The sequence below is a fragment of the Chionomys nivalis genome, chromosome X, assembly GCF_950005125.1.
Source record: "Chionomys nivalis chromosome X, mChiNiv1.1, whole genome shotgun sequence".
Classification (NCBI taxonomy): domain Eukaryota; kingdom Metazoa; phylum Chordata; class Mammalia; order Rodentia; family Cricetidae; genus Chionomys; species Chionomys nivalis.
This window is the reverse complement of record NC_080112.1, coordinates 52,966,181-52,986,351: the sequence shown is the minus strand read 5'-3', so window position 1 is coordinate 52,986,351 and position 20,171 is coordinate 52,966,181. Positions and strand designations below refer to the sequence as shown.

At 35.1% G+C, this 20,171-nt stretch overlaps 1 protein-coding gene across 2 annotated transcripts in view; it reads right to left on the bottom strand.

Annotated features, from left to right (window-relative positions):
- The window catches only part of Dmd (dystrophin), a 2,258,623-nt gene that overhangs the window by 1,275,392 nt on the left and 963,060 nt on the right, over positions 1-20,171 (bottom strand). For both annotated transcript variants that reach the window (XM_057760244.1, XM_057760245.1), the window contains 2 exons: positions 18,369-18,524; positions 7,045-7,215 (listed from right to left, as the gene is read on the bottom strand). In XM_057760244.1, coding sequence (XP_057616227.1) covers positions 7,045-7,215; positions 18,369-18,524 — 327 coding nt within the window. The remainder of the gene's footprint in view (positions 1-7,044; positions 7,216-18,368; positions 18,525-20,171) is intronic.

Here is a 20,171-nt window from a genome sequence, read left to right as displayed (position 1 = left end):
GGGGGTGCTGGATAATTGTCTGTATTTTGTCAATCATGTTATAAATAAACGTTGATTGACCAGGCAGGAAATATAGGCGGGGAAACCAGACAGAAAGTAGAAATAATGTAATGAGAACAGGAGAATTCTGGGAAGGAGGAAGTTGATTCTTCCCACTCCTGCCCAGATCACCTCTGAAGCAGCAGGATGTGATCTGCCCCACTGAAAAAAGGTACTGTGACACATGGCTCACATAGATCAGAAGAATGGGTTAATCAAGATGTGAGAGTTAGCCAATGAGAGGCTAGAGCTAATGGGCCAATCAGCTTTATAATTTATAGACCTATATGTGATTTCGTTTGGGACTAAACAGCTGGGGGATGGGACAGGAAAAAAAAAAAAAAAACAAGCAGGCCCAGCCCTTCATGTTACAGAATGGCACTCACATGGATAACTACATCCACAAAAAGCCTAAAAAAGCTTAAAAAAGACTAGAGTAAAACATTTTGGTTTTCAGCCGTAACAGAAAAAAAAACTGTGCTGTTTTAAAGTACAGGCTTTCTGGGTCTTCCTGACAGGGAAAACTCTGACTCTTTCAAACAGGCGGTCCAGACTATGGAGCTATGGACACAATGTTGCAGCTTGCTTCCTGACAAGGACCTTAAAATGCCATAGGAGCTTTTCAGTGTTGTTTACACACTGTTGCAGCTTGCTTCCTGCCAAGGACCTTAAAATGCCATAGAGTTGTGGCTAAAATCTTCTCCACATTCCTTAACAAATTAAAGATGCATGTGGTCAAAAAAAATATACAGTAAAGAGAGATTCAAAGAGTAAAAATCCTATAACTGATTTAGAGTATGTTAAAAATGTATACAGAGTAAAGATTAAAGTTCTCAAAAAGAGAGAGAGAGAGAGAGAGAGAGAGAGAAGCCTGGGAGGCACAGACAGATGGATCTCTGTGAGTTCAAGGATAGCTTGGTTTACAGAGGGAGTTCCAGGACAAAGATACACAGAAAACCTGTCTCAAAAAGCCAAAAGTTAAAAGTAAAACTAAAAGAAATAGAGGTTAAAATAAAGCTACATAAAGATGAAAAATAGAGAAAAAATCTTGATACTGTATGCTATTATGCTCTCTTTAAATTGTTTAAATGCTGAGGAAGGAGCAACAGATGCTAAAAGATATTTGTTTATAAATGCTGCAGAATTAATCCAAAATAGGTATTTTAAAAATACCTTAATTTCAAAATTGAAGTCAAAAGGTATGTTACTTTGGAGAAGAGATTTTGCTTTTGTTTCCACAAAAAAATGAGAGGCTGTGGATTTATTCAGAGTTAAGAAAAATTGGCTTTGATCAAGGAAGACCACCTGAGAAATCTCCAGCAGAAATAGATGGCCCAGATGTCTGAGTTCTTCATCCAGAACAGGTTCAAGACTGCTGCCTGAGATGATCAAGACTCATAGGATACTTCAGTCAGGACTTGATCATAACTCTAAATTTTCTTTAGGTCCCCATAAGATTATCAGTGCCCCCAACCAGCTGAAAGTAGCCTAAAATACTACACCCACATTCCCAAAAAAAAATGAACTATGGATCTTTTCCTTTATTTTTTTTTAAAGGGGGAAGTGGTGCAGGAAAATTGTCTGTATTCTGTCAATCATGTTATAAATAAATGCTGATTGACCAGGCAGGAAATATAGGCAGGAAAACCAGACAGAAAGTAGAAATGATGTAATGAGAACAGGAGAATTCTGGGAAGGAGGAAGTTGATTCCTCCCACTCTTGCCCAGATCACCTCTGAAGCAGCAGGATGTGATCTGCCCCACTGAAAATAGGTACTGACACACATGGCTACCATAGATCAGAAAAATGGGCTAATCAAGATGTGAGAGTAAATCAATGAGAGGCTAGAGCTAATGGGCCAATCAGCTTTATAACTTATAGAGACCTATGTGTGATTTTGTTTGGGACTAAACAGCTGGGGGACCAGACAGTACAAAAAACCCCAAAAACAAGCAGGCCTGGCCCTTCATGATACAGGGCAGTCGAAACAAAATTAAAATATGGAAATTTATCATGTTGAGATTTTTAAATTTTAAATGACAATCTATATTTACATTTAAATTGATAGTATATGTATGCTGTGTTTCTCAAGAGTACGTAATACAGTTTAATATGCTTTACACATAGTGGAATTTTAAATTAATTACATTTTGAGACCTTAAAATTATCACGGCTTAAAGTTGTAGGACATATTTTATTCTTAGACTATGCAACAGAATATTATAAGTTTAAGAATAATATAAAGCATTAAAATTTGGATTTTATAGCAATGTATATTGAGCTTTTTTATTAATAATGCATCATGTAGTAAAGATTTTCATGAAAGCAGAATGTGCAGAACAGAAATTATAGCCATAACTATAATGACAGTGAATAGTGACTTCAATGGCATTTAACAGATGTTCTATTTTCTAAGTAACAGCTGTTTGATGCATTCATTGTACCAAGTTAATGATCTGCTAGTGATATTTCACTTCACAGATAAATTACTATGCTCTCTTTTAAAACAGATATGTAATTTTTCATGAGAATGATAGTGTAACAGACTTTAGAAATAAGAAATGGTTCTCATACTTTTGTAGTTAAGAGGGTGATGAGATGAGGCAATTATTCCCACAAACTAGGAAGAGAAATTAGATTTCTTTAAACAGTATAAGATTTTTAAAAAAACAGAACATAATTAACAGATATGGATAAATATTCCATTAGACTGTTGAAATTAATGGATCTTATATTAATGATATTTTCCAGTGGTGCACAACTGTGCAGAATACTATGGTGCTAACTACCTTTGGGCAGACCAATTAAACACAAGACTCCAAGTCCACTCATTTGTTTATTTTGCAGCTTTCCCAGGTAGTTTCTACGTGTTGCTAAGAAACCTCTGTCAGACAGAAAGACATTTTGAGATGAGGTTGTATGGGGTAGTAGTAATCATTATATTTTATCATTGAAGTGGCAAGAAAAAAGGTAATTAGGAAACTAATAACTGTCCTTTATGTTGAGCTTTGTAAATACTTAGCCATTAAATAAAAGTGAAAAGTAAAATATGTTATTTCGTAGGTGGCTATTTAAATATTGTCAGGTCCAGAGGAAACTCCATTTCCCCAAATTCTTGTGGTGGTTAGACAAAAGCCAATATTCCTTAGGAACTTGCTAAGTAGGTTCCTCCATACAAAAAGTAGCCATTTCCCTTATCACTGGCAGAGGAGATAAATAGCTATCAATGGTGGTTATTAGCATACCAAACAGTATGCTGGCTAAGACTCCCTCAGTAACACAAGTACCTGTTACACATCAGAGTCCCTCCTGGCATCCTGGCTCTTCTTCCCTCCCCTCACCATCTACTATGAATTTAGCACAGGAGCTTCCATCCCCCAGTTACTCCTTATCCTTGATAAACCTACTATTCTTGTTCTGCTTCCTTTTTTCTCTTCCTCTTTTTTGCCTCTCTGTTTTGCCCAAACTTAGTCTTATTTTGCTGTACCCACTTTGTTTTTCTCTTGGTCTCTCTCCCTCTTTCTAGCTCTCAGGACCAGTCTTCTGGCCGTGTTCTATCTTGTACTTTATCTCTCTCCTCTGGACTCGTCTAGATGCTTTTGGCTGTTTTCTACCTCCTAACTATAGTGCCATTAGTATCAATTTATACTGATCAGTTATTTTACATTTTTTAATATGCTGAATAGAATTCAACGTTTCTCTTATTGATTCTGTTAGACAACTCCTATAAAACAATTCAATGTTTATTACAAAGAAACCAATGGATACAAAATAGCATAGGATAAGAACATTTTAGGGAATCATATCTACCTCAGGTTTTAGATGGCACTGTGAGTTTAGAGAGCTTATTTAAATAATTTGGAATTTTCAATGATGACACTAAATTAAAATAAATAAAATCTGTTAGTGGTTAAACCAGAAAATTATATAAATGAATAAACTTTCTTAGAGCTGCTACTAAAAATGAGGATTGTTAAGTAAATATCTATGTATTCACATAGATATTTACTTTTATATATCTCAGGTAAGATGCTAGGCAAATTTGTTCATTAATGAGATAATTAGAATTGATTTTCTTGTATACAACTAATCACATTTATTTTTATTTTTTTATTTTTATTTATTTATTTTTTTTTGGTTTTTATTTTTAAAGCATTAAAAATACTATTTGATGATTGAGCAAAGTGTTGTTTACTTGTAATCCCAGCATTTGGGAGGCTAAGGCAGGAGGATCATGTGTTTAAAGTTACATCATATAGAAGGCCATGTTGACTATAGAAGTGTCAATAAAAAAAGTAAATAAAAGACATAACTGCTTCCAAGGGGTTGAGGTTTGTTATTATAGATAAAAGTAAAATAAGCAGAAGTAGAGACATCTGGGAAGCTCACAGTGAACATGCCTGGCAAATAGGACCAGGCCATGTGAGGAGTGACAGGAGGAGAGAGGAGAGAGCCAGAATACAAAGAGGTCAGGAGGCCAAGAAACCAAAAGGGTCAAAAAGTCACAGGGATAATGTAGTCAAAATGTGTTGAATAGGAACAGAGGAGCTGGTAGGAGATAAAGACTCAGACTGTGGTCATAACGCCAGAATACTCAAACCTCCTATAATTTAAAGAACTTACCAAAAGCCATTGTGATGTGGAATTTTAATGCTTTTTGTTTTGGTTTAATTTCTGTTTGTGAAGTTAATGGAAATATTCCTCTTCAGAAAATTGCGAAAAAATCCTTATGAAGATTCCAAAGTAAAGCATATTTGATGTAAGTTCAAATTGTCTCCTAACTCGCTTAAAAAAGACAACTAGCTGAGTTTCCAAATCTTTCCATGTCTAGATCTTGTTCTTTATGCATCATTACAGAAATCTTCTACATTGCAGGTCTTTCCCCTTGTCAGATTCTGTTTTATTTCCCCATAAGTCACATGATAAAGTTCCAAATGCCATACCTCAGAATTGACTTTATAGCAATAGAACATTTACAGAGGTAACTATTACAATAATATCAAAGTGATAAAGAATCTATGTGACTAGTGTCATCATAAGATTAATTTGGCATTCAGATATGCCCATAGATGTGACTAATGTGAAGAATAAAAACAGTTAGTTTGGACAGAATCAACTAAACTGCCACTTTTCTGAAAAGAAACAGAGGATGAGAAGGAGGGGGTGAGGGAACAGATGGGATGAGAGGAAGGAGGGGAAACTGGTCAGTATATAAAATAAATACATTTAAAAAAAGAACTGCACCCTGATATATATGTTTGGTTTGGGTTGGGTTGTTTTATGGAGACTTATACTAGAAGATGCTAATCACTGATAATTTTTTATAGGTTTACAGGTTACCTGGAACTTTTTTTTCTCATTCTCTAGTTACTGCGGTAAAAGGTCAGTAAGATATTGCATTAGCCAAGATAATTATCTCTGAAAATGCTTTATCTATGTATCCATTTTAGTGCAAGGTCATTTAACCATGGTAACAGCGTTGCGCATCTAAAGTCCATATTTTGTTACCAACTCTGGTAAATAGATAAGGCTACATTAGCTCTGACAAATGAAATAAGAGTAGGAATAAAGCATGGAGCTCTTACCATTCATCACTGAGAGAGAACTACTGTTCTCCACTTCATTATCTTCCTTATGGGTGAAATTTAAAGCTCAGCAGTAGTGAACAAGTTTTATAAAAAGAGTAGAAATAACCAAAGATTTTAAAAAGATAACAAAAAGACTCTGAATGATTTCTTATGCCAAAGACACTTCCTTTACCCTGAATTGGTAAACTTATTTTCAATAACATCTCATCTTTATTTTCTCTGAAACATTGTAACTTGGCCGAATTTTTAGAATAGCCTAGATTGTAACTAAGCATAAATTGGTGATTTAATCTAAACAAACATATATAAAACCATTATATGGTAGATTGGTAAGGGATAAATGAAGCTAGTTCAATTTTAGTCTATATTATCTATTTTTCCTTATCATAATAATCTCATATAATATATGATTTTGAAACAACAGCTGTAACTTGAAAGAATTATCCTAAGTGGAGAGAAAAGAAATGTAATCCACCACTATTTATATGAAAATTTTATCATTACAAATCCTATAAATTGTCACAGTGTTTTATCATATCATAAGTTTTTGCATAATGCACTTTTTTTCAGATTTGAAGTGTAATGTTTACCCTTATTAAACTACATATAAGTGCAAATATCTTCAATAGCTAATTAACTGAAATACTTACTAATTTAAATAAATGAGAGTGAGCATGCTTTTTAAATGGCCCAATGCCTTGGCAAAGTCTAAGGTGAAAATTTGCTATTAATACCAGCTATATCAGCCACTTCCCTTTTATTAAGACAATTTCAAATACTCTAGTAATGAATCACCTAGGAAAGTATTAAGCTATGAGTATTTGACCTTAAATTCTAGGCAGCAATAAACGTCTTTCTGACTGTCAAGAGAAATGACAAGAATTTCCCAACTAGAACGAAAGTAGGCCAAATGCCCTCTGGTGACAGGAATGATAGAACCTTCACTGTTCCCTTTAGATTCTTTATGGTTATGACCTTGGCAATATGCTGAACTGTCCACAATCACTGCATCTAGCTGCATCTAGTTGGATGTTCCAGCTAGGCACCCTAGTTTGAAATAAACTATTAAAACACGGAACTTAATCACTGTGAATGATAGATTTAGACCATTAAATACACATAATTCATTTAGAATACTTACAGAAGTTTGAACTCTGTGTTTTTAGTAATGTACATATTTTCAAGAATATACTTGTAACCTGCTTATTCAGTGTATGCTTTGGAGTGATTGTTTATAAAGTTTACCATTTCATTGAAATACCCAGTTAGGTCCTCATTAATTTTAGAGAAAAGTAAAAATGAATTGAGGTAATATTGATAATTCTATTACTGTTAGGCATTACTATTCAGTTATAAAATAATTTATTGTTAGTTATTATATATGTTAAAAATTACTTTCAGTAATATACAATTTACCTTTCCCCAGGCAATTTCAGCATCCAAATTACTTGGCATTCCTTCAACTGCTGATCTCTTTGTCAGTTCCATATCTGTTGTTGCCAGCCATTCTGTCAAGACATTCATTTCCTTTCTCATCTTGCGGGACAATTTCAAGCATTTCTCCAACTGTTGCTTTCTTTCTGTTACCTAAATATAATAATAACATAGCAAATTTGGCCTACTTTGTAAGTCAAGTTTATTTGCAGTCATTTTATTGTAATTTTTACATTGCCAATACTCTAAAATAACTATTTTCTTACATGTTCTTTCCATCTTATTTTAGAAAAGTCATATAGTTAAGAAATTAATAGTAAGTGAAAAGTCTTCACCAACTAACATGCTTAGCCAAAATACAGCATCATTTTTTTTTTTTTTTTTTTTTTGGTTTTTTCAAGACAGGGTTTCTCTGTGGTTTTGGAGCCTGTCCTGGAACTAGCTCTTGTAGACCAGGCTGGCCTCAAACTCACAGAGATCCGCCTGCCTCTGCCTCCCGAGTGCTGGGATTAAAGTCATGCGCCACCACTGCCCGGTCTTCTGCAATGATAGCACAACAAGAGAAAACGAAGTAATTTGTTTCTAAGTAAAATAAAAGCAGTATTTATGGCCAAAGTTTAGAATAAATAGAATAATACAAGTCAAACAGAAGACATGACTTATTTGTCATAGGAAACCTATTGTCATTTGACAGAGACATGGACAAACAGGATTACAGGCTTCATAATGCAAATGAATCTTTCTTTTGTTAAGGGGGTATCAAAAAAAGCAGAATATTTATTTACAAAGGTAAAAACATTGTGCAATATATAGAATTACCAATTTTATCTCCATTACATTTTCAAATTACTTTTGCATAGAATACCAACTACCACTTTTTCCATAAGGAGATTTTCTATCAAAAAGGGCAAAATAATTTTAAAACCAAAAATTTCACTCATAAAATTTGAAAATGATTTTGTATATATACACATTTACTCCCAGGGTTTAAAACCTAAATCTTTCCAGTGGTGAGAATGTGGTGCTGAAATCTCCCATTATTAGTGTGTAGTATTTGATGTGTGCTTTAACCTTTAGTAATGCTTTTTTTTTTTTTAATGAATATGGGTGCTCTTGTGATGGGGCACAAATGTTTAGAATAGAGACTATCTCTATGGATATTTTTCTGTGATGAATATGAAATGTCTTTCTCCTTTTCTTTTGATTAATGTTAGTTTAAAGTCTATTTTGTTAGATATCAGGATAGCTGCACCAGCTTGTTTCTGAAGTCCATTTGATTGGAAAATCTTCTGAGGTAATGTCTGTCCTTGAGGATGAGCTGTGTTTCTTATGTGTAGGAGAAGGATGAGTCCTGTTTTTGTACCCATTCTGTTAGCCTTTGTTTTTATAGGCAAACTGAGTTTATTGATATCAAGAGATATTAGTGACCAATGATTGTTAATTCTTGCTTTTTTATTTTTTGGGGTTTTTATTTTTTAGTTTTAGTGGTGGTGGTGGTGATAATTCGTGTGTGTTTCCCTTCTTTGGGATTTGCTGGTGTGAAATTATCTATTGTCCATGGTTTTGTTGGTGCTGCTAACTTCCTTGGTTGGAGTTTTCCTTCTAGTACTTTCTATAGGGCTGGGATTGTGTATGTGTATATATTGCTTAATTCTGGTTTTGTCATGCAATGATTTGCTTTCTCCATCTATGGTAATTGAAAGCTTTGATATATATATATATGCATGCGTGTGTGTGTGTGTGTTTGTGTATGTATTTGTTTTCAGAAATTGCTTAAAACCTGTATATACAAGTACATGTTAAATTTTATTTATACTACTATTTTGTTGGTAAAGAAAATCACAGAAAGATTTATTTATTTTTGTTTATTGCTTTTATTTTGTTTTTGAGACAGAGTTCTCAAAACTGTAGCCCTGCTGCATTAAAGGCACGTATTTTGTTCAAGATTTTGTTTTGTTAATATATTATCTGAAAAATAGGCTAACTTTAGTTCCAACTGTTATAAAATTGTATGCGGAAATACAAACAACAATACAAACGCATGCTTATGCTTCAGACTCTGGAGATGTGTGTGTGTGTGTGTGTGTGTGTGTGTGTGTGCATGAGTATGTGTAATAACTACTAGCAATGAAATTACATTTAAAGTGTTGACCATGATATATAAATGTTGATACAAATATTCAAAAAATTGATTTTCTCCTTCATTTTACACACACACATATACACATACATATATATCTTGAATGCACATTCAAAATTTATATATATATATATATATATATATATATATATATATCCAGGTATATACATGCTCATGTGTGTTGTGGGTATTTAATTATAAGAGTGTTTCTATGTGTATGTGTGTGTGTATATATATGCACATATTCATTCATATATGTGTGTAAAGAGCAGAAGACAACTTTTAGTGTTATCTTAAGGAATACTGACTACCTTTTTTGGAATGGTGTCTCTTATTTGTCTGTTGATCACTAATCAAACTAATAGCATTGACATTTAGCCCAGAAATATTTCTATCTCCGTTTCCCTAACATGGTACTATAAGTATGGGCAACCATCTCCAGTATGTTTATGTGGGTTCTGTAAATTCAAGTCAAGTCGTCATGGTTGTGAGACATGTGCTTCAGTGACTGAGCCATCTCACCAGCGAATAGACTCACTGCTTTCTTTTCTTTTTCCCTTGTATTATTTACTGGGTGGTGTTGGCACTGGTAGTGGGGTGAATGTCTGTTAATGCGTGTGTGCGTGTGTGTGTGTGTGCATGCGTATGTATGCGTGCTTTCCTCTGCCATAGAGCATAGGTTGAATTCAGAGCACAACTTGTAGGAGTTGAGTTTCTCCTACATTGTGAAGTTCCAGGGATGAATTCAAATCATCAGGCTTGGTAGCAAGTTTCTTTATCAGCTGAGTCATCTCACTGGCCTAGATTGAATATTTTAACATATTTTCATTTCTAATGTTTCCCCAAGAGAAGTATAAACCTTTAGAATGCAAGGACTTTATTTCTATGCAGGAGTCAAAAAAATTTAAAAAAACTTTATATCATGTTTCTGTGCATAGTTATTAATTTCTACTATTTGTATAAAAGGATTCTATATTCGATATTTCAAAAAGATCTAATTTTTATAGTTAATGCATTATTGATTTTTATTTATTTCATTTTGTTTATATCCAACCAAGTAGGATTTTATGAAACAGGAGATACTGCCACCTTAAGGAAATCTTTTTACATTGTCCTTGTCTGTGAGAAAGGAATATTAATATTTAAAAAGAATTCCAAACACCACTAACACTAAAATATCCCAGTAGTTATTGTTTCGGTGTACACTTTTTGATGTACCCCACTTTTTAATTGGATTATTTGGTTTGTTGATATCTAGTTTCTTGAGTTCTTCATATATTTTTGTATATTAATCCTCTGTTTAATACGGTGTTGGTACAAATCTTTTCCCATTCTATAGGTTGATTTTTTTTCTATTGACAATATCCTTTATTTTACAAGTTCTTTCCAGTTTCATGATGTCCCATTTATTAATTTTGTTGATCTTGGTGCCTCTGTTACTGGTGTTCTATGCAGGAAGTTGTCTCCTGTGCCAATGCATTCAAGTCTATTCCCCAAGTTCTCTTCTGTTAGGTTCAGTGTATCTGCTGAAGTCTTTGATCTACTTGGAGTTGAATGCTCATAGAGATAGATATGGATCTATTTGCATTTTTCTACATGCTGTTATCCAGTTTGATAAGCATCATTTGTTGAAGATGCTTTCTTTTTTTACATTGTATATTTTTGGATTCTTTGTTCAGAGATGTGTAAATTTACATCTGGGTGTTCAATTCAATTCCATTGATCAATGTGTTTGTTTTTATTTCAGTACCATGGTCTTTACTACTATTGTGGGGTATAACAACTTTAAATCAAGAATGATAATACCTCCAGAAGATCTTTTATTAACAGGATTGTTTTACTTATCCTGAATTTTATTGTTTTTGCCTATGAAGTTGAGTATTATCCTTTCAAAATCTATAAAGAATTGTGTTGGAAATTTGATGGGATTGCACTGAATTTGTAGACTGCATTTGGTACGACAGACATTTTTCCTATGTTGATCTTACTGTTCCACGATCATGGAAAATCTTTCCATTTTCTGATAGCCTCTTCAATTTTTTTTCTCAAAGAATTGTAGTTTTTAAGCATACAGAACTTTCAGTTGCTTTGTCAGAATCACACCAATGTATTTTATATTATTCGAGGCTGTTGTGAATAATGTTTCCCTGATTTCTTTCTCTATTTTTCATTTATATATAGAATGGCTACTGATTTTTACATTAACCTTATATCCAGATACTTCATTGAAGGTATGTTCAACTGTAGAAGTTGTTATAATCTGCTGGCCTGGTCTGTCAACTGGGTACTTGTCCCTTTAAGAGACAAGTTCTGCCCATCCCCAATCTTATCCCCTCCTGCTGAGGCAAGCTGAACTCATTCCCCTTCTTCTAGAGAGGCAGCTTCTGCCCCTCTCCCTTCTCCCTACTTTCTCTCCATCCCTTCTTCTCCCTTTCCATACACTTCCATAACTGACTAGATAAACTCCATACCCAAACTCTCTGTGTGTGGCATATTTGTCTCTCACCCTGTGCAGTCTTCCACTGACCAAGGGGACACACTGAGGCCTCTATGGACCTGTAGAGGCCTCAGGTGACCCACTGTTGCTTCTCATGGGACTGCTCCCCCTTGTGGGACTGGTCCCCCACCACCATGTGTTTATAAATAATAACATTGGTGCATGACTCAGCCAGGCTCTCTCCACATTCCTTCCTGCCCACAGGTGGACTGGCCAAGGACTTGTGGGGACCTTGGACTGGGACCACTTTCCAACATCCTGTGCCTGCTCCATCACTGCAAATGGTAAAGTTCTCTTTGCCAAGTCAGCTTACATTCACATTCACCTCTGGTTGCTCCCCATGGCTAAAAACTGAGATGTGGCACCACCACTGTTTGGACTACTCAAAAGTGGTCCTGTCAACACTGTTTGGATTTTCTTTCCTTTTTTTTTTATTCTTTCTCTCTTGGAAGTGGTCCTATCTGCCACCGTTTAGGTTGCTAGGAGCATTTATATCTTGCCCCCAATTTTCTGTACTGACTGTCTTGAAATGGGGGCTGGCCTAATTCTCAACCCAAGTGCTATTCCATAAACGTCCGATTACTTGACTTTGGGGTTTTGCCTTTCTTACATTTTTAACCATGGGAGACAAACCCTCAAAAATTATCCATCCAATCTCCCCCCTACTGTGTCTTTTGCAGACCCTAAACCTTCTGCCTTACTTACAGATTTCTAACCGGGTCTGCATACCTCTTGGATAACAACCTAAAGTGCGAGCTTTGTAATTTCTACCAGCAAACAGGACTGTCGCTACCCCACCACCAGCATCTCACACCTGTCTGCTTTTACTTTTCCTGGGCAGCCCCATCCCTACCTACCTGCAAACACTCTTTTTCTGGCTAGTATTCCTTCTCTTACTCCTATTCCTATTATTCTATCTCTGCTACCACTTCTGCTGGTCCCACAAAAAATGGCAAGATTAGACGGATCTGGCAGGCAACTGTTTTCCAGTTACATCCTGCACTCCCTGCAATGGCTGGTGGTTCAGTGGCTCATGGTGCTGAGTAATTTTCTTCCCTACTTCATGTATGAAAGAATGTGTGAATGGTGTAGCCACACAGATGTAATTCTGTTTTAAATGTATGTTCTACATGGCATCTATGCCGCTCTTGTTTATATCTGTTTAAAATTCCCTAAAAAGTTTCTCTATACAATACATGACTGCCACCATTTTGACTAAGGTCAGGTGACGTCACCACGATTTTGACTAAGGGTAGTTCATGTGACCAAGTCCTGCCATCTTTACTGAGTTATACCTTGCTTAGTCTCATGGTTTACTAACATTTTTTTTTGTCTCTAAATTCCTCTTACTGACTCTGTTACATGTGTTTTGTGCAGTGATAAGCTTTTGGTAGGACCCAATAAAAACACACACTTCGCCTAACTCTTGTTAAATGTGTGTGTGTGTGTGTATACAAGTGACTTGAGTTAACTTTGTATAAACATAAGTTGGCTTTAACTCTGTGTGTATATGTGTATAAAACTTGGATTTAACTGGGTATAAATGTATGTATTTACTGTTAAATGTTATATTTGTCTGTTCATTGTATCTCATTCCAGACTGGGAGAGCACTGGGTCTTATGCTTAGGATTGGTGTGTGCTTTTGAGTCTATTATGGGAATGTTGTATATGTAGTCCAACCCTGCTTAAGGGTATGTTGAGTTATTGTCCACCATTGTCAGTTCTACTGTTAAGTTTCTATTAAAAACAGTTTTTTTCTTCTTTGTCTTTCACAAGTATAAATATCACCTGTTGAGAGCCAGAACAGTCAAGCCTGCACCCAGCTCTCCAGGCAAATCCTATGTTGTAGTTATAATTTATCTATACCCAATAAACAGCCCTCAACTGCTCAGAGATCTGGGGAATATGACATTTAAATGTTTAATTATTAAAAGACTTCTCATACCAGAGAGACAGGTTGACTCCTAGCAGCAGCACTCTATTTCCTCCAAAAAAGACAGAAGACAGATGGGCAGAAAACATTCATCTGCAATTCACGTCATCAAGTGAAAGTGATTCCATTGGGAAAAAAAGTGCTTTTCATTTAAACTGAGGGTCCCCAGACAGTGGACACTATCAATGGAATCGACAGCCTAGCTGCTCAGGTCAAGGTAGGCTTGTCTTCCTACATATTTTCTAACTTGCAGGATCTTCTGGAGTCTGGCAGGCCCTGCTTCTAACAACAAAAGGTAAATACGACGCTCAAGGACCAAGGAGGTCCCTGAGGAAAGGCTCTAGGTAGACAACAGAGTAAGTTCTCTGTTGTTTTTTAATCAATAACTCAAATAAAATTTTATTCTTCTGAAAGATCTCTGTTGCAGTTTGACAGCTAAAAGGTTTTATCAGTTTAAAAGGACAATCTCACCAAACAAATTTTAGTACAACTTCTTAATATGTTCTAAATAAAGGGTATTTTAAGATATACAAATACAAGTTATTAAGGTGTGTGCCTGCAAGTTATAAAGGTGTGAGACAAATATATGTTATCAAATTTCTCTCTCATACTGCCTTTCAGTCTTAAAAATACTTTTCATTGTGCAAATCCATCAGTTACAGTCATTCTGCCATAAATATGATACTGTTTATACAATGTATATGTTTAAAACTTATATTTTCATAAACTTAAAAAATTCTTGTGAGTTCCAGGGATCCAAATTGAAGAATGAACCTTAAACAGGTCAAATACACCCCTCTCAATTCCATGGTCCTAATTTTTTTTTCTTTCTAAACTTTGTCAACTATTCTACCAACACCTTGCCAGGTCCAAGAGACACCAGATAGTTCCATACCACAAACCCTGAACAGAAGTAAAGGGAGCAGCTACCCCAGAATGTGACCAGTACCCAGCTTTCTCAGCCCCTTCCCCCCAAGATGACCCCACAAATAAGCAGGAAGCAATCTTGAGAATCCACTGTTCCAATTCCTTCAACCTGTTATGCCTAACTTCCACCCTTTTTATTATAAGAAAGAAATGGGACTGTTACAATCTGCGGGTCAGTCTGTCACCTGGGTACCCCGTCGGTTTAAGAGACAAGCTCCACTCACTCCCAATCTCCCCCCCCCCCCCGTCCTACTGAGGCAAGCTGAACTCATGCCTTCTCTCCACCGTCCCCAGTCTCTTCTCTGCCTTCCCCTCTTCCCCTTTTCTTCCCCTTTTACGCCTCCATAACCCGCTAAATAAACTCTATACACAAACTCTCTCTATATGGTTTGTTTCTCACCCTCCATGGTCTCCCACCCACCAAGGGGACCCGCTAAGGCCTCCGGTGATCCTCTGCTGCCCCTCATGAGACTGGCCTCGGTACCCCCTGGGTTTGTAAATAATAGAAGTTTTGTGCTAGATCTTCGTGGTCACTTACATATACTAACATACCATCTGTGGATATTCATAGTTTGACTTCTTCCTTTCCAAATTATATTGCTTGATTTCCTTCAGTTTTCCTAGTGTTTCCACCAGAACTTCAAGTACTAAATTAAATAGATATGGACAGAGTGGACAACCTTGTCTTCTTCTTGATTTTAGAATTGCATTAATTTTCTCTCCATTTAATTTAATGTTAGCTGTAGGCTTGCTATAGTGGCTTTATTCATAGTAGCCAGAATTTGGAAATAACCTAGTTGTCCCTTAACCAAAAAACGAACAAAGAAAATGTGGTACATTTATACAATGTTTTATACAGCTATTGAAAACAGAAACATTATGAAATTTGCAGGCAGGTGGATGGAACTAGGAAAAAAAATCATCTGAATTGCAGTAATTCAGATCTAGAAAGACGAACATGTTATGTACTCACTTATAAGTGGAGGTTAGCTATAAAGTAAAGGCTAATGCTGCAAACCACAAACCCAGAGAGTCTAACTAACAAGAAGGGCTTAAGGCGGGGCACATGGATCTCCCTTGAAAGGACAAATAGAATAGATTTTGTGAGGCGATTAGAGGTGGGGGTTGGTGAGCATACTGGGAGAGACAACTGGAATTGGTGAACTTCTGTTGAACTCTGTGGAAACCTGGTGTGAAGAAACTCCCTAGATCTTCGAGAGTGAGCGTAGCAAAGGATCCTAGCAATGCATGATACAGAGCCTGAACTGGCCATCTTCTGTAACCAGGCAAGTCTTCCTGCAGTGGGACTGAAATATCAACCCAGTCACAAACACTTCAACCTAGAATCTGCCCAGCCTCCAAGATGTGTTAGCATAGCAGTAGTACAGAACTTCTGGGAGTGTCCAACTGGTGGATGCCCCAAATTGAGACCCATGCCACAAGAGGGAGTACACACCTGACATTGACTAGACACCTAGCAAACAAGCTGGACAGCACAGGAATCTAAGATGAAACAAACCAAAACTGGGAATATAATGCTATAGTCATAGATCACTTTCTAGCCCTGTTGTAATCAGACAGACAACATTCAGCAACTGATGGGAGCAGATGCAGAACCCCTCAGTCCAACACTAGGCAAAGCCAGGGGTAACCCCACAGAAGAGGTGAGGGAATAACTGCAGGAGCCACAGGGGTTGAGGACGCCAGGAGAACAAGGCCCACAGAAGTAACTAAGCGGGGCGCCTAGCAGATCACAGAGACTGGAGCAACAATTATGAACCCTGAATTAGTCAACTCTCTGAGCTTGGAAGGACAGGCCTCAGAAGTTTGAAGAAAAACATTATTTATATTAATGTTTCCCCAGTACATTATGTTGTGATGGTAGTATAAACTATTTAGTACAAATGGCAATATAAATTAAAGTACAAGCATGTAAATTCTGAGAATTAAATTAGAATGGTTTTCTATTTGTATATTAAAAGAATGATTTCATCAAATAAAGCCTTTTGTCTTTGCTTTGTTAAAAAAGTTACCTATGTTGAAGATATTTTGAAGGTCAATGAAGAGAAAATTATTTTTCTTAGGCAAGAAATATATGAATTATAACAGTTTTATATGACTGTATACAGTCCACTCATTATTAATATTCTAAGTTAATATTTACTTCAAAGACAAATTTATTTCTTCTATTCAAAGCATCTTTTTCTATCTAATAACATTCTGACATGCTCTTAAAAATTATTTATTTGTATTCCTATCACTTTGTATTAATGATATTGCTAAATGTCAAATTATTAAGCATAAACTATCAAACTTGTAGCTTCTGGGATAAATAGGGATTAGCATCATTATTATATTCATTAAATTCTTAATAATAATCAACTGGTGATCTTAATAGTCTTCTAATTTTTTTGTTGCACTACACTCCATGTGATCTTTGTCTTAGTGTGCTACGTAAAAACTATTCATGTGAAAGGCAATGGATCTGTGCAAAGAATTGGCACAGACAATTATTTATAAAGCACACACATTAACCAGGCCTGGTAGAATATTATTGTAATCTCAGCAATTGAATGATGGAGGCAGAAGATCAGGAGTTCAAAGTCAGCCTCACCTACATTGTGAATCCATAAGACCCTGTCTAAAAAAATAAATAAAAAGCACACATCACAAATTTCAGTATGGAAATGCTAGCAAATATTAAGCTGTTGTGAAATGAGCATTCAGACTTGAAAATTGAAATTCTTTAATATTGATCTTGTCAAAAAACAGTATTTAACATTATCATTCCCCATGAAGCAACATCATCAAAAAGAGAAAAAAAAACAATTATATGGTATCAAAACTGGATTGGGAAGGAATAGGAGGGGAGGAAATAAGAAACAGGTATTATTCCAAACACATGTATATATGAATAAATATTTCAGAGAATGTTTGTAAAATAATTCGAATAAATCTATAAATTTTTGTGTTGATGTTAAACTGTGCTAATTTCACTCCACCAAATTCATTCTAAATGTGCTACTCCTATTATGACTGAATTTAAATATATACACATCTTCCAGCCAAAGCAAATAGACTTCTTCCACTGAACAGAAAGGCTTCAGAATAAGAAAACCCTTTTATAACTATCTGATTTACCAATAAGCACCTCCTTAGCCTTTCTATTCTTTTCAATTTATATGGACAGAGATTATTTGTGTATTTTTTAAGTTTATTCATTTACTTATTTTACATACCAACTGCAGTTTCCACTCCCTCCTCTCTTCCAGTTCTGTGATCCAATCCCTTCTATCACCCCTTCCATCCACTCCTTCCTCTCCATTCAGAAGGGGTAAGGTCTCCCAAGAGAGTCAACAAAGCACAGCATATCAAGTTGAGGCAGGAACAAGCTCCCAGGCCTTATCAAGGCTGGTGGAGGCATCCCTCCATAGGAAATAGATTCCAAAGAGCCAGCTTATGCATGTGAAACAGGTCCTGGTCCCACTGTTAGGGGCCCCAAACAGAGCTGACCTAAGCTTGTGGAAACTTACAGATTCTGGACGAACAGATAGTGAGCCTGCATGAGACTGACCTAGGCCTTCTGTATCCGGTGACACTTGTTTAGCTTGGTCTGTGACTAAATGTATCTTGATATCGTTTTTTTTTTTTTTTTTTTTTTTTTTTTTTTTTTTTTTTGGAAACACTCAAATGAGACACAGATGCACAATAAGGGTTTCTGGTATTGTATAGTTTTTTTCCTTGTCTGTTGTTTAACAATATACGGTAAATATTATAAAATGTGAATTTGGTTTAAGCAGGCACTCACCTTTGCACCCAGTTCATTATAATGCAATTTCAAAGCTGTTACTCTTTCATCAAGCTCTTTCGGATTTTCTGTCTGCTTTTTCTGCACAATTTGACGTCCTGTTTTAATTACCATTTCCACTTCAGACTTCACTTCACTCAGGCTTTTATACAAGTTCTATGTTAAAACAAAAACCAAACATAAATACTATACAAAAAGCATGGTACATTATATATATTATATATACTTCATTTTAATTGCTCTTTTGCATTCATAATTTAAATGAAGTGGATATTGTGGCTGCTGCTATATAATTTTGTATCTTCTTTTTGGTTAACTTTGATATTTGAGATTATATAAATAGATGTGCATAATTTGCAATTAGTCTTATAAATTAAATGGATGATTTATATTTATTTTGTTCAATCTAAATTTGTAGATATTATTTCCAAATGTTACAGGATTTTTATTTTAACTGCACTTTTATTCAGTTCTAGCCATAAGTTTATATGAATGAATTTACTTACTTATCTGGTATATTGAGTGCCTGCAATCCACTAGAAAGTATTTGCATTTTTGCAATATCAATAAAGGAAAAGTAAAGAAATATACACTGTTTTTCTCATGGTGCTTCCATTTAAGTAGGATAAAACATCTGGATATCTAGATCACTGTATCCATGTATAAAGTTTCATAAGGAAAGAAATGAATTAATTTTAAATATTTAATTGAAAATACAAGTATATTATATTGATACTGACAGTAGAAATATATTATTTCTTCATGTAGATCAAAACTTCAGCCACATACACATTCCTTTGCACAGGTAGTTTAGCATTACAAAACCTTATGAAGCAAATATTATAATTCTCAAAGGCAGCAGAAATTATCAATATATTGTCAATGCCACTTTGGTGCTATAATTTTTTGCTAATTTTATGAGAAACATATAAATTTGTATGTGATTATAAATACATATCTACAGGTACATATGTTTGTGTTCATATATGTCTATGTATAGAATGACTAGTATATTTCTGCATTAAATTGATCCATGTTTAATCAAAATAATAATTTTTGGTTGTGAGTAGCCTAGCCTTTAGCAGCTGAGCAATCTCTTCAGCCCCATAGGAGCCCTTAGTCTTTGGGAAGAGTGGATGGACGATAGACTGGGGGAGGCAGGGGTGGGTGGGGGAAGAACTATTTATGGAATGTAAAAGAAAATTTAAAAAAAAATTAAAAATATTTTTAATTTTTACTATGAAATAAATCTCACTAGAAGGTGGGTTGTCCTTGGGATTAAAACAATTCTTTCTTGTTTTCTCTTTTTAGGTGTAAGTCAATATGCAAGAACAAACATTAAAGGCTTAGCAATTTACCAGATTAACTATGGCCACATGCATAATCTGCTTTGCTATTAATCCATTGTTGATGACTAATATTGATATTTCTTTATCAATAATTATGAATTCATTTGCAGCTTCTCAATTTTCACTTAATTTAGATCTCATAATGTATAGGAAAAAACTGCATTTTTTTCAAACAGAAATCATTCATTTTTATGCTAGGACATAGTTATAATAATGTATAATATATAATAATTATACACTGATAATTCTTAGTGATTCCCTGCCTGAACTTGTATAAAGGGATTTTTGTTTTATCATTGTGAAGAGGGTTGGTTTAATGATGAGCTCGCTCTTTTTAATCAGCAAAGAAACTATTTACAACCAAGGGATGAAATTGACTCCATTCTTTGTCTCTCATGTTAAGAATACCTTTATTTTAGAAAAAAAAAAAAAAGTCTTATCAAGTAATTACATG